Source organism: Eptesicus fuscus, chromosome 13 (genome assembly GCF_027574615.1).
Source record: "Eptesicus fuscus isolate TK198812 chromosome 13, DD_ASM_mEF_20220401, whole genome shotgun sequence".
NCBI classification, from domain to species: Eukaryota; Metazoa; Chordata; class Mammalia; order Chiroptera; family Vespertilionidae; genus Eptesicus; species Eptesicus fuscus.
Genome location: NC_072485.1, coordinates 59,478,664 through 59,491,257, shown reverse-complemented (window position 1 = coordinate 59,491,257; position 12,594 = coordinate 59,478,664). Strand labels below are relative to the sequence as shown.

The window sequence follows — 12,594 nt, the reverse complement described above, 5'->3', positions numbered from 1 at the left end:
CAAAAAAATGTAAATGTTCATATCTTCAATGTGAGTTAACATTTTGTGCATAGTAGGAACACTGTTGAATTTTATTTTGAGAAATGATGAAGGAAGGTGAAACATTCTGCATATAATACAAGATACAAAATATCAGAAAACATGTCTGTTAAATATTTGCTTACTTTTAAGAAGGACTGAAAAATCTTTGAAATGAGCAGGCATCTCATTACTATTTTCCATTGATACTAAGGACAGAGCTAAGAAACCATCTGGTTGAATTGCACCTAAGGGATGATTCTTGCTAACCAATATCCAGAGAAGAACACTGCATTTGTATACATAAGGATGGTACATTTCACACTGCCTTCCTTCCACAAAAACAGTAAGAGTTCTATTTCCCCACATGAAATAAGAAGTGAGATTGATCTTGGGAATTATGTTATCAGTTAAAATTTGAAAACAATTGTTTTTCTCTGCCTCTAGGCAAGTCCACCCAGCAATGATATAAAGTATCTAAGGAAGCAGAAAGTTTACCACATTAAAGAAACCAGAAGAGAGAAAAAGTGTCCAAGATTACCCAGCCTTTGGAAGAAAACGTATTTCCCTTTTCGAAATGGTTACATTTATTGCCCTAAGGTTTTGCAAAATGTCTAGACCAATCCTGATATACACTTAGAGAGATGAAATAAAATTAGAAAGTACCTGAAGGGCATCCTGATATTCAGCCTCTCTGCATACTTGCACAACGTGTCCCATGGAATGTGGATTTTAATAAACATGATATCAGCATTTGCAACGGCTGGCTGCAAAAGATAGCAGGACAGGCACCATTATTGAGAATCAGAGCGGGTGATATTATGGGCCAATTTGATTGGAGAGAAAAGAACATTGTCCTCTTGTCTATACATGTATACATTGCCACTAATTTAAAAGTAATTTACATGAATACAACTTCTTAATGCATAAAAATCTTAAATAAAAATTTAATAATGAATCATATACAAGGAATAATCATGATATGAGTTAGTGCATTTTCTCATGTTAATCATTATCAAGTTCCAGAACCCCCAATGAGAAAAATTAGGAGCAAATTAGGATCCTAAATTATTCTTGTTGGATACTTTGTCAAGGTCCTCTCCTTCTTGCTCACCAGTCATTCATTGATTCATTCACTGATTCTTTGAGCATATTTTATTGAGTAATCACTACTTGCTCGGTACTATAGAACTCATGGCAGGGGAGGTGGGTGAGCATAAATCATACAAGTCCGCTACCTTACAAAGCTGTCAAATTTGCAGACTTACTCTAACCTTTCAGTCTACTTTTTCCCATATCAAGATGTCATAAGAAGTTGAGTGTCTTTGATCTAGACAAGAGTTTTTATTTTTATTTTTATATATATATTTTATTAATTTTTTACAGAGAGGAAGGGAGAGGGATAGAGAGTTAGAAACATAGATGAGAGAAACATCGATCAGCTGCCTCCTGCACACCCCCCACAGGGGACGTGCCTGCAACCAAGGTACATGCCTTTGACCGGAATCGAACCCGGGACCTTTCAGTCCGCAGGCCGACGCTCTATCCACTGAGCCAAACCGGTTTCGGCAAGACAAGAGTTTTTAAAGCAGAGTTAGGTGTGCATCAGATTTCTCTAAGGAACTTTTAATAAAAATGTGTACCTTGGCCTAATTCTTCAGAAATCTCAAAATTGGATCCCATTGTTCTGGATACTTTGCTCATATCATTAACAAAGAATCAGATACCTCTTTGAACCCAATAGTCATCAAGATTCTTAGATGTGGTCCAATAGTCTAAAATAAGTCTATTAATAATTGACTACTTTGGTACTATGTATTATTTGCTTTCATATTCTGCTTTAAAAAATTAAATCTAGACAGTTATTTTCTGAAGCTCCTACCGTATCTGAGGACCACAGAGCTAAGAAGAAGCTTGTCACAATGTGAGCAGTGAATCCCACAGGGCTTCTCCTCCATGTGATTGGAGGAGCTGAACATAGATAAAGGACGAACTGCTATCTGTTCCCATTTAGACACAACTGCAGGTTAGACACAGCAGGATTCTATTTGGTAAGCATTGTTCATTTGAATTTCAACTAGATGGAACTTCTCAAGAAACATACCAATCTTAAAAAGTATGGAAGAAATTTCTTGGTTTAATTTAAAATCATACAGCTCTTTTTTTAATTATTTTTTTATTGAGGTATTATATGTGTACATATCTTACCATTACCCCCCCACCCCACACCCATACATGCCCTCACCCCCCAGAGTTTTGCGTCCATTGTTTATGCTTATATGCATGCATACAAATCCTTCGTTTGATTTCATAATAAAATCATACAGCTCTTAAAATGAAACTGTAAAATTTTATATTCAACTATTCACAAAGCCCTCTATTTTAGATATGGCTAATTTCACAAGTTTGCCAGAACAATATTTCCAATTTATGTTAGCAACATTTTTAAGCAGGATTATTGAAAAGCAATGAGACATTCATTAGATTAACACTTACGTAGAAGGCAGCCTCACCACTGATAGCATAGGGCAGGCACTGTCACAGACTAGCATTTGCCAGTTTGTTCCAAAGAGTACAGTATTATGAAAAAAGAGTTGTGTGTTTGGGGAATGTATCCAATGGTCAAGTTCGTTATGGGTTTCTCACTAGAAGACTTGTGAGACAATTTAATATGCATGTACTTGCTAAAAATATACAAGAAGTTGAAAAAAGTAATCTGAATGTCCAAAAATTTGGACCATGATTGTTTTTTTCTCTCTCATATTGAGGTATTTTGCAAATCGCCATGGGAAAAGCGGTAAAAAATGCTTTCCCATGAGTACAATTTCCAAAGACCTTCCCTACTTGGAATATGTTTATTTTAAATAAAAGGTAAAGAATGAGGAAAATACTAATTGATAAATGTTTAATAAATGAATGGATGTAACTTATTTTGAGTACATTCCTTATAACTTGTACCTAAGCAAGAGATAGTGGAGATAAGAAAGCAATTAAGCCAGAATGATTCTGGAAGAGGTGCTATGTGAGGAATCAAATTAGCATCATGAATAGATAGCTTAGCACTGATTATTAATTTATTCCAATCAACCTCTAAATGTGAAATAATCTAATGCACCTACAGGGGTGCTTTAGAAGGACGTTTCTACATGAACTCTATCACCAATGAGTAAAATGTCAAGCTAACTGCACACAGAGCAAGAATATTTCTAATTTTGTATGTCTTAATCTTAAATGTAGATCTTTTCAAGCAGCATGAACTGTATTTCTTTTATAATTCTCTCAACATAATTTCTCTTTTTTATACCTTTATTTTTTAAAAAGGGAGTTTCATTTTCTTGTACTAGTAGCTACTGAGCAGGGTTTGGTGAAGGGATGTGGTTGACATGGGAAAATATTACTTTCTCCCTTGCAATCAAAAGCTCCCACTCTGCCACTATTCTGTGTAGCTCTGGGGAAGGCAGGCTTTTCTGAAGGAACAAAACACCAACTGCCTTCACACTTCACATTATTATTTAATTATTGCATCCAAAATTCCCAGGAGGTAGAGCATTCACGCTTGAGAGAAGAGGGAATTTAAAAATTGTTTTTACAAAGTCACTCTGGCAAGTTGGTGGGAGATAACTAAAATAAAATAGAATGGGGTTGCTCGTGGTATTAAGTCTAAGATAAAGACAAAATGCTGATATATTCTGGGAATGTATTTGGATAACAAAGCACCTACCCTGACAGGTACAGATCACGTACCTATTTATTCATGTGGCCTTCAAATATGCATCGTTATCTGTTCATGATATGTCTATCTAACAACTGTTCACATCAGCATACAATTTTATGCGGATTTGAGAAATTTAAAAAATGAGGACTGTTCACTAAGAAATACTCCATTTTTTTTTTAGCTAAAAACCCAATCTTGCTGACATTTTCACCACTTCAGTGTCCCCTTTCTGCCTGTCACAAGCCCTAAATACTTTCAATAATATTGATTAAAGTTAAGTTGCCACCAAAGGCCATAGCTTTTAATAGTAGAAACTTTGACAGAAAAAAAATGTTTATGATAATGCAAAATGTTCAGTTTGGTAGTTCAAATAGCTGTATTTACAAAACAGTTAGTCATCAGTGAAAATAATAAGTTTTAAACTAAAAATATACTTAGATTCTATCTTGTCATCATAGAGGTAGTTTCTTTCTAAGTCTGTTTGCTTAGAAGGGCAGTACACTTCTTCATGATGCTGCTGTTTTTTAATAGTGTGGATGGCAGAATTCTAATATGTTCTCCAAGATCCTTGTCCTCTGTAGCTGTCCTTGTCCTGTACAATCGTGGGGACATGTGAATAGGATGGAATATTCACTCCCATAATTGGGTTTGTTATATGTCACATTTGCTGTTAATAAAAATAGATTATCCTCCATGGCAGATGAGTTCCTAAAAGGAACTGGATCTTCCTGGCAAGAAAGATTCAAAATAGGAGAGGGACACAATGAAGATTCTCCATCATTGGTTTTGAAAATGGAGGTGGGGAGCCATCTGAAAAAGAATGTGAATGGGTTCTAGGAGCTGAGAACAGTCCCTGGCTGACAGCCAGCAAGGAAATGGGAACCTCAGTTGTATGACCACAAGGAATCAGATCTTACCACAACCACATAAGCATGAGAATGCCTGGAGCTCCAGGTGTGATAACACGCTAACACGCTGATTTAAGTCTTGTGAGAAACTGAACTATCCTATCTAATAAAGAGGGACTATGTTAATTGACACTCATGCCATCGCAAAGATGGCAGCGCCCACAGCCAATAAGGAGGGAATATGCTAATTGACTGCCCCACCCTCAAAGATGGCGGTGCCCATAGCCAATAAGGAGGAAATATGCTAATTGACTGCCATGCCCTCAAAGATGGCAGCGCCCAGTCCCTTCAGGGCCGGCCAGGGCCGGCCCAAGGCACAGGCAAGCCTCAGATGGTGGCTGCCCAGCTGCCAAGGGCCGCCGAAGACTCAGGTAACTAGGGCTGGCTGAGGCTTGAGCTGCCAGCAGTGGCAGCAGCAGAGGTGTGATGGGGGCGTAGCCTTCCCCTGGATCACCAGGTTCCTGGATGGTGAGAGAGGGCAGGTCGGGCTGAGGGACCCCCTCTAGTGCATGAATTTTTATGCACTGGGCCTCTACTGTGTTAATAAATGGCTTTTGTTTTAAGCTGCTAAATGGGTAGTTATTTGTTAAGCAGCAATAGGAACTCAATACAAAAAGTATTAAAATATTTCAAATTGAAACTTTAAAGCAATCATTTGTATGATATAATGTTAACATGCTTTTTATAGAAATACTAGAGGCCCAGTGCATGATTGAATCATGCACGTGTAGGGTCCCCTACACACTTTCGCTTTCGGTCGCGGTGGAGCTGGGTGCCTGTCCGCTGGTGCCGGAGCAGTCAGGCACCCAGCTCCCCCGCATTTGATGGTCCGAGGCAGGACGTGAGCTCGCTGCCCCAGAGGCCCCTTCTGTTCTGCAGCACAGCCATGGTGCAGAAGCTGAGCTCACGCAGCCGCTGGCGACGCAAGCTCAGCGTCCCACCGCCCCAATCGGCTACCCCGGCCACCCCGAGTCCCGCCTCCTGTGCCTCCCTCTGGCCCAATCCCGGGCGTAGCGGAGTGATGGTAATGTACATATTACCATTTTATTAGGTAGGATAGAGGCCTGGTACAGGGGTGGGGGCCAGCTGGTTTGCCCTGAAGGGTGTCCCTGATCAGGGTGGGGTTCCCTTGGGGTGTGGGGTGGCCTGAGCGAGAGGCCTGTGGTGGTTTGCAGGCCGGCCATGCCTCCTGGCAACCCAAGCGGAGGCCCTGGTATCTGGAATTTATTTTCCTTCTACAATTGAAACTTTGTAGCCTGGAGCAGAGCCAAGCCTGGGGTCCCTCCGCGGCAGCAGCCATTTGTGTTGGGGTTATAATTGAAACTTTGTTGCATTAAGCGGGTGGGCACGGCCAGGGTGTGCAGAAAGCTTTGCTTCCCCTGTTGCTGGTGGCAACCCTGGCCTGCTCTCTCAAGCTCCATTCTGCCGCCATTTGTTTGAATTTGTTTACCTTCTATAATTGAAACTTTGTAGCTTGAGTGGAGGCTTAGGCCTGAAACGGCTGGCGGAAAGCTTATTTCCCTCTTCTGCCTGGCAAACCTTGCTCTCTGTGGCTGTAGCCATCTTGGATGGGTTAATTTGCATACTCCTGATTGGATGGTGGGTGTGGCTTGTGGCCATGGCTTGTGGGTGTGTTGGAGGTATGGTCAATTTGCATATTTGTCTATTATTAGGTAGTATGTTTTTGTTCACTCAAAGAGCGTTTGTCACAACAGGCTGATTTTACACACTAACCTTGGGATAATTCATCTAGTCCTACTTAACCCAACCATTAAAAAATCAATATCATTAATTTTAGAATTAGAAACATAAGTAAAGATAAACCTTTTGCAAAAATATCTTTGACAAGAAATAGTTGTAGAAAATTGACTTTAAAGTATAATTCAGAAATCTTGATTTCCCTTGTATACTTGGTATTATAACTATTACTAAGATCTTCCCAAAGACCTTTAATTTTTTTATATCATCTCTCTCCTATTTCCTTAATCTTTCTCTCCCTTCCCTTTCCTCCTGCCTCCCAGACAATGGAATAGTATTCCACACTAAGAAGAAAGGAGCTATAAAGCCATGAAAAGACATAAAGGAAACGTAAATGTATACAACTCTGTGAAAAATGCTACCTGAAAAGGCTATGCACTGTGATTTCACTATATGACATTCTGGAGAAGGCAAAGCTATGCAGAGTAAAAAGATCAAAGGTCATGGGTGTAGAAGAGCTGCATAGGTGGAGCACAGAGAGGTTTTAGAGCAGTAAAATACTCTTTATGATACCACAATATGGATGCATTTTGCACATTTGCCCAAACCCATAGAATGTGCAACATCAAAGGGGAAAATTAGTGCAAACTATGGACTCCGAGTGATAATACTGTGTCAATGTAGGTTTATCAATGGTAACAAATGTACTGCTTTAGTAGAATATATTAATAATGGGGGAAGCTACACATGTGTAGGGGTAGGGGGTTTATAGGAAATCTCTGTACCTTCATCTCAATTGTGCTGTGATCCTAAAATTGCTCTAGGCTTTAACAATAGCATAAAAGAAAAAGGATTGGGAAGAAAATCAACATAGTTTCAATACTAAAACCCAGACACTAATAGGTTAGCAAACTCTCTTCTTTCAACATTTCATTTTTCCTTTCATAGCGGTTTGTACTTTGTATAGGTATAATTATTTCTCCTTCAATTTAAAAAAATGTAACAACTGTTATGCACTTTGAAAAACATTAAATTTACAAAAAGGAACAGAATAAAAAAGGAATACAAATTTGACTGGACCATACATAGTATGCATTTCTTTTTCATTTGGGAGAAAATAACCATATATTTTATAAAGCCATGTGCTACACACTTTCCATACTAAAACCTAAAAGAACATCTTTCTTCCAGCATATTATATCACATAATTAAGATTATTAAAACACCTACCTCCTTTTCCAACATCAAGCCTTCTGCCCTGAGGTTCTTTTCAAATGTATTTCTTTTGTCAAACTGTATATTTGATTTTCTATAAACCAGAATGTAATCAATCCGCTTTTTGCCATCTTTGAATAGAAGTCCACTGGATGCTATGTAATTCATGTCATTCTGCAAATAAAACAATGATTGTTAATAGTGTGGGTTAGACAAGCACCCACATGTTGATTTCAGTCACTTCTGATAATACACCAGCAATCTACACTAATAAAAGAGAAACATGCAAATTGACCATACCTTCGTGACACCCACCAGCCAATCAGGAGTGAGTATGCAAAAAACCTTATCACCTCTGACAGCAGGGAGGAGACAGCTCCCAGCACAGCCTGCTTGGCTATTGCTGCGGCGACCCCAAAGCTGGCAAGTGTGGCCCGCAGGCAGCACCCAGCACAGCCTCAGCGACCTGGAAGCAGTGAAGTGCAGCCTGTAGGCAGCACCCAGCATGGCCTGCTTGGCAGTTGCCATGGTGTAGAGCAGGCAGGCCCCGCAGAGAGCAGAGAACCACGGGGAGGAGGCCTAAGCCATCAGTAGGACATCCCCTGAGGTCTCCCAGATTGGAGAGGGTGCAGGTCAGGCTGAGGAACATGCCCCTCCCCTCTGTGCATGAATTTCATGCACCGCGCCTCTAGTCCAATATAAAAAAATATGTGCTTTTACATTCCAATTATAAGATAGGTAAAGATTATTTTAAACATTTGCAATCTACTAAAGGAGACAAGCTAGGAAGTGATGAAACAGGATTTCAAATTGAGCAATCTAATACCAGAACATGGGTTCTCTGATGCTGGCATCAGAATGCACGTATTTTATTCAATATAGCCCTGTATTATTTAACATTCACAACTTGCATTTCAAAGATAAAGGTACTAGGGCTTAAGAAGCATAAGTACTGAGAACTGAAACCAATATTATTTCCTTTAGTAGATGATATGTAGACCAGACATTATTTTCCTAAACCTCTGTTCAAGAACTTTAAACCAAACAATAGTTTCTGAGCTGCCTGCACCAAGAAATATTTGCTCCCAGAACATAAGGTTGTGATTCAAGTAAAATAGCTGACTTATCAACACCACTTTAAGGCCTGCACCTTGCTTTGCCCACCCACTTCAGTGATTTTTCACAGACTCTGCCCAATTTTCTACCCAATTTCTGTCTTGTGAGACTTACTTTAAGGTCCTGGAACTGTTTGAAAACTCTCTTACATCAGCTTTTAAAACACTACCAAGACTATCCAGGTGGTATACTTATTTACTGTAACTTTAATAAAGTCAGCCTTATTGATTACAAGATTCTCCTGATAGTCTTAAAAGAGTGGGGGCTTGACCAGTATATTGCCCAAGATCACTGAAGAGCCAGGACTTAAATCCAATTTTGACTCCAGCTCCATGTTCTTAGCTGTTATATATGTTGGCCTTCTTTATCCATCTTTTCCATCAAATTACTTAAACATTGTACCAACTCTTTATTCCATGTTTCCCATAAAGGCATCTTTGAGATTCAAAAAATTTCCTAACAGTTCGAGAGCTATCTGATAATTTCTACTTAAGTCAAGAAACAGAATTTCACCAACTCCTACAGAAGCTCTCCCTTATAGCCTCTTATCCATGATGCCCTGGACATATCCCTTCCCCAAGGTAATCAAAATCCTATAATTTATGGCACTACTTTATTACTTTTCTTAGTTTTATCATAAAAAAATATATCCTTAAACACTTTATTTAGTTCTGTCTGTTATAAAACTTTATGTAAATGCAAATTATACAATGAATATTTTGTGTCTGGGATGCTTTTATTTAATATTATGAGCATGAAATCCATTCCTAATTTTCATATAGTTATAGTTCACATTTTCACTGTTATAAGATAATATGAGCATAACAAAACTTATTTATGTTTTCTACTAATTGTGGGTATTTGGGCTGTTTCCAGTCTTGGCTATTACAAATAAAGCCACAATAAACATTTATAAATGTATCTTGCAATACACATGTGCATCTATTTCTACCAAGTCTGTAACCTAGGAGCAAAATTGCTAATTCACAGGAAATGCTTACTTTCCACTTTGTTAGATAATGCCAAATACTCTAAATCAACTTAAATATCTACCAATAGCACTGAAGTTTCCCCTGCTCCATAACTTTTTCAGTCTTTAAAAAATATATATATATAAATTATGTTTAGTCATTTTGTGGCGTGGTGCTTAGTCATAATTTGCTGGAATTTAATTTGTGACTCCATAATTAGTGATGCCATTTCTAATGATTTGTTTATCTATTCTGAATGAGCCCTTTGACACTAATATGTATTCACATTTCAAGTGTTTGTGGCTGAACTTTATACACAATTAGATGATGTTTTGAATTATTCAGAAATTCTTAATTTTAATGCAGTCATATTGATTGTTAGTGTTTTTCCATAGATTATGTTTTTGTTCCTTTCAAAAAAAACTTTTCCCTATTCCTACGTCATGAAAAATTTCTCCTCCTTTATCTGCTAGAAGATTTATCATTTGTCTTTTGGCATTTAGATTCAAAGTCTACTGGAACTGATTTTGTTGCATAAGGCGTGAGGCAGAGGTCACATTTTATTTATTATTTCTATGTGCTTATTCAATTCTTCCAGCACCTGTACCGAAATATTTTTTCCCTATTGCTGCAATCTTCCTTTGTCCTAAATCTAACTTCTATATATGAAAATATTAAATATTATAAAAGTACTTCCCATACAAATGTATTTGTGGAATATGTATAGCTCATTCACTGACTCTTTGATTGTTGAGATTCTATTGGCTATTACAAATAAAACACTAATAAACATTAACCTGTATATTTTGCAGTACACAAGTACATACATTTCTATCAGTTATGTACCTAAGGAGAAAAAATTGCTGGTTCACAGAAAATGCTTATTTTCAACTTTAGTAGTATGTTGATCTTCACTTGGAGTACAGCTTGCTGTGGTAGGCCCTGATCTAATTTCTGGAGTCTTATAAAGTTTCATGGAACATGGATTTATATAGATGGAAATGTCTAGATTACTGATTCATGGTCTATTCTTTAAAAAATGACATTTTACCATAGTATATAGCATGAAAAACTATACTTTTTCTCAATACACAAAAGTCTCAGATGCTGCCAATATCTGCTCCCACATATAATACTCATTGTATCCAAATTTGGTATTCAGAATGAAACTGATTATTGCCATGAGTCTTTTTCTGAGAGAGAGGCACAGGTGAGGCTGAGCAGAAGGAGCAGGGCATGACTCCGGCTTGCTCAGAAGACTGCTCTTGCTGAGGAGGGCACTGGAGCTTAGTTTCCCTGACCTTGAGGCTCCACAGCCCAATGATGAGGACAAATAATGGGCCAGTCTACGCCTCTCCTTTGAAATCACACACTGGTTTCAGCTAACAAGGCCAAGTGTCTGTGTTCTAGGATTGTGTTTATTAATCTTATCCTACCCAATCTTCAAATAATGAAAACCTTTTTTATTCGTTTCCACTGGTGGTATTTGTGTGTGTGTGTGTGTGTGTGTGTGTGTGTGTGTGTGTGTGTGTGTGTGTATTTCTGTATCTTCTTTTGGCACATCTTTAAGGGAAAATTAGGAGATAGCAGTCCAGATACTGTTAGTCCAATGTCATAATTTAGCCAGAAATTCTAGCTTAGTCTTCTTAATTATAGAAAAATACAAGCAGCCCTGGTATGTAACTATAATTTTTTTCAGAGTTAAAACCATTCCTCAAAGATACTCTTGCTATTACAGAGAAAAAAAGGTTTTTCTTTCATTTTAGACAAATGAGAAGGTTTTGTCAAGAAAATCCCATATATATGACAACAAAAATAATCCCTATTAAAAACAAACTAACAGAGAACACATCATATACTGTAGATCTGAAGAAATTCCATACATGAGTGGAACTTAAGTGCTACTGAATGAATTAAAAGTCTGTTTGTTCTTTTCTCAGATAAGTTTTTTATTTTAAAACTAGAGGCTGAGTGCACGAGATTTGTGCACTCAGGGTTGGGGGAGGGGATCCCTCAGCCGGGCCTGTGCCCTCTTGCAGTCTGGGAGCCCTTGGGGGATGTCTGACATCCTTAGCACTGCCACAGCGGTGGAGAGGGTCCTGCCACTGCCACTGTGCTCCCCAGCCATGAGCCTGACTTCTGGCTGAGCGGCACTGACCACCAGGGGGCAGCTCACGCATTGAGCATCTGCCCCTTGATGGTTAGTGCAGGTCATAGCAGCGGTCATTCCGCAGTTCAGTTTATTTGCATATTAGCCTTTTATTATATAGAATAGCACTTATAGAAGAAGAATTTTTTAATTTTCTGTGTCTGGGGGAATATGAAAGTATATTAATACATATATATTTTAATGCACCTAGCTTAACATAAATATGACTGAAATGTAATTACTATGCACATTTCCTAGGCAAATCATATTTAATTATGAGCCTTAAGAATAATATATATATATATATATATATATATATATATATATATATAACCACAGTGCTATCCAGATGTGGCCATCACTGTTGATAAGCAATTGGCTGGTTTTATTGCTTCCTTAACAGAACATCAATCCTACCTCTAGTCCACATAGAAAAACAAATCCTCCTAAATCAGTAACCCTGGAGTTCTCTTATGCTATAGCAGAATCTCTGATTATATTTCAGCTCATTACAATATGGCATAGAAAACTTATATTAAGAACACAGTAACTAATAAAATAATATTCAAAGAAATAATCATATTAACATAAGCTAAGCAGAAACCACGTACTTTTCAACACACTTTGCATATATGAACACATTTCATGTTCACAAAAACTGAGCTATAAATACTATTTCTTCTACCTCACAGATGCTGAAATTGAGGCTGACTTTAAAACAGATGAAAAGGTCTTTACATTCTCTACATTTTCAACTATTGCTGAGGTATAATACCAAAGGACACTGGAAAGCATATACATTTT

At 38.0% G+C, this 12,594-nt stretch overlaps 1 protein-coding gene across 1 annotated transcript in view; it reads right to left on the bottom strand.

Annotated features, from left to right (window-relative positions):
• Positions 1-12,594, bottom strand: part of ANO3 (anoctamin 3) — a 279,163-nt gene that overhangs the window by 110,973 nt on the left and 155,596 nt on the right. The window contains exons 6-7 of the mRNA XM_054725150.1: positions 7,570-7,728; positions 685-785 (exon numbers count right to left, since the gene is read on the bottom strand). Of these exons, the coding sequence (XP_054581125.1) occupies positions 685-785; positions 7,570-7,728 (260 nt within the window). The remainder of the gene's footprint in view (positions 1-684; positions 786-7,569; positions 7,729-12,594) is intronic.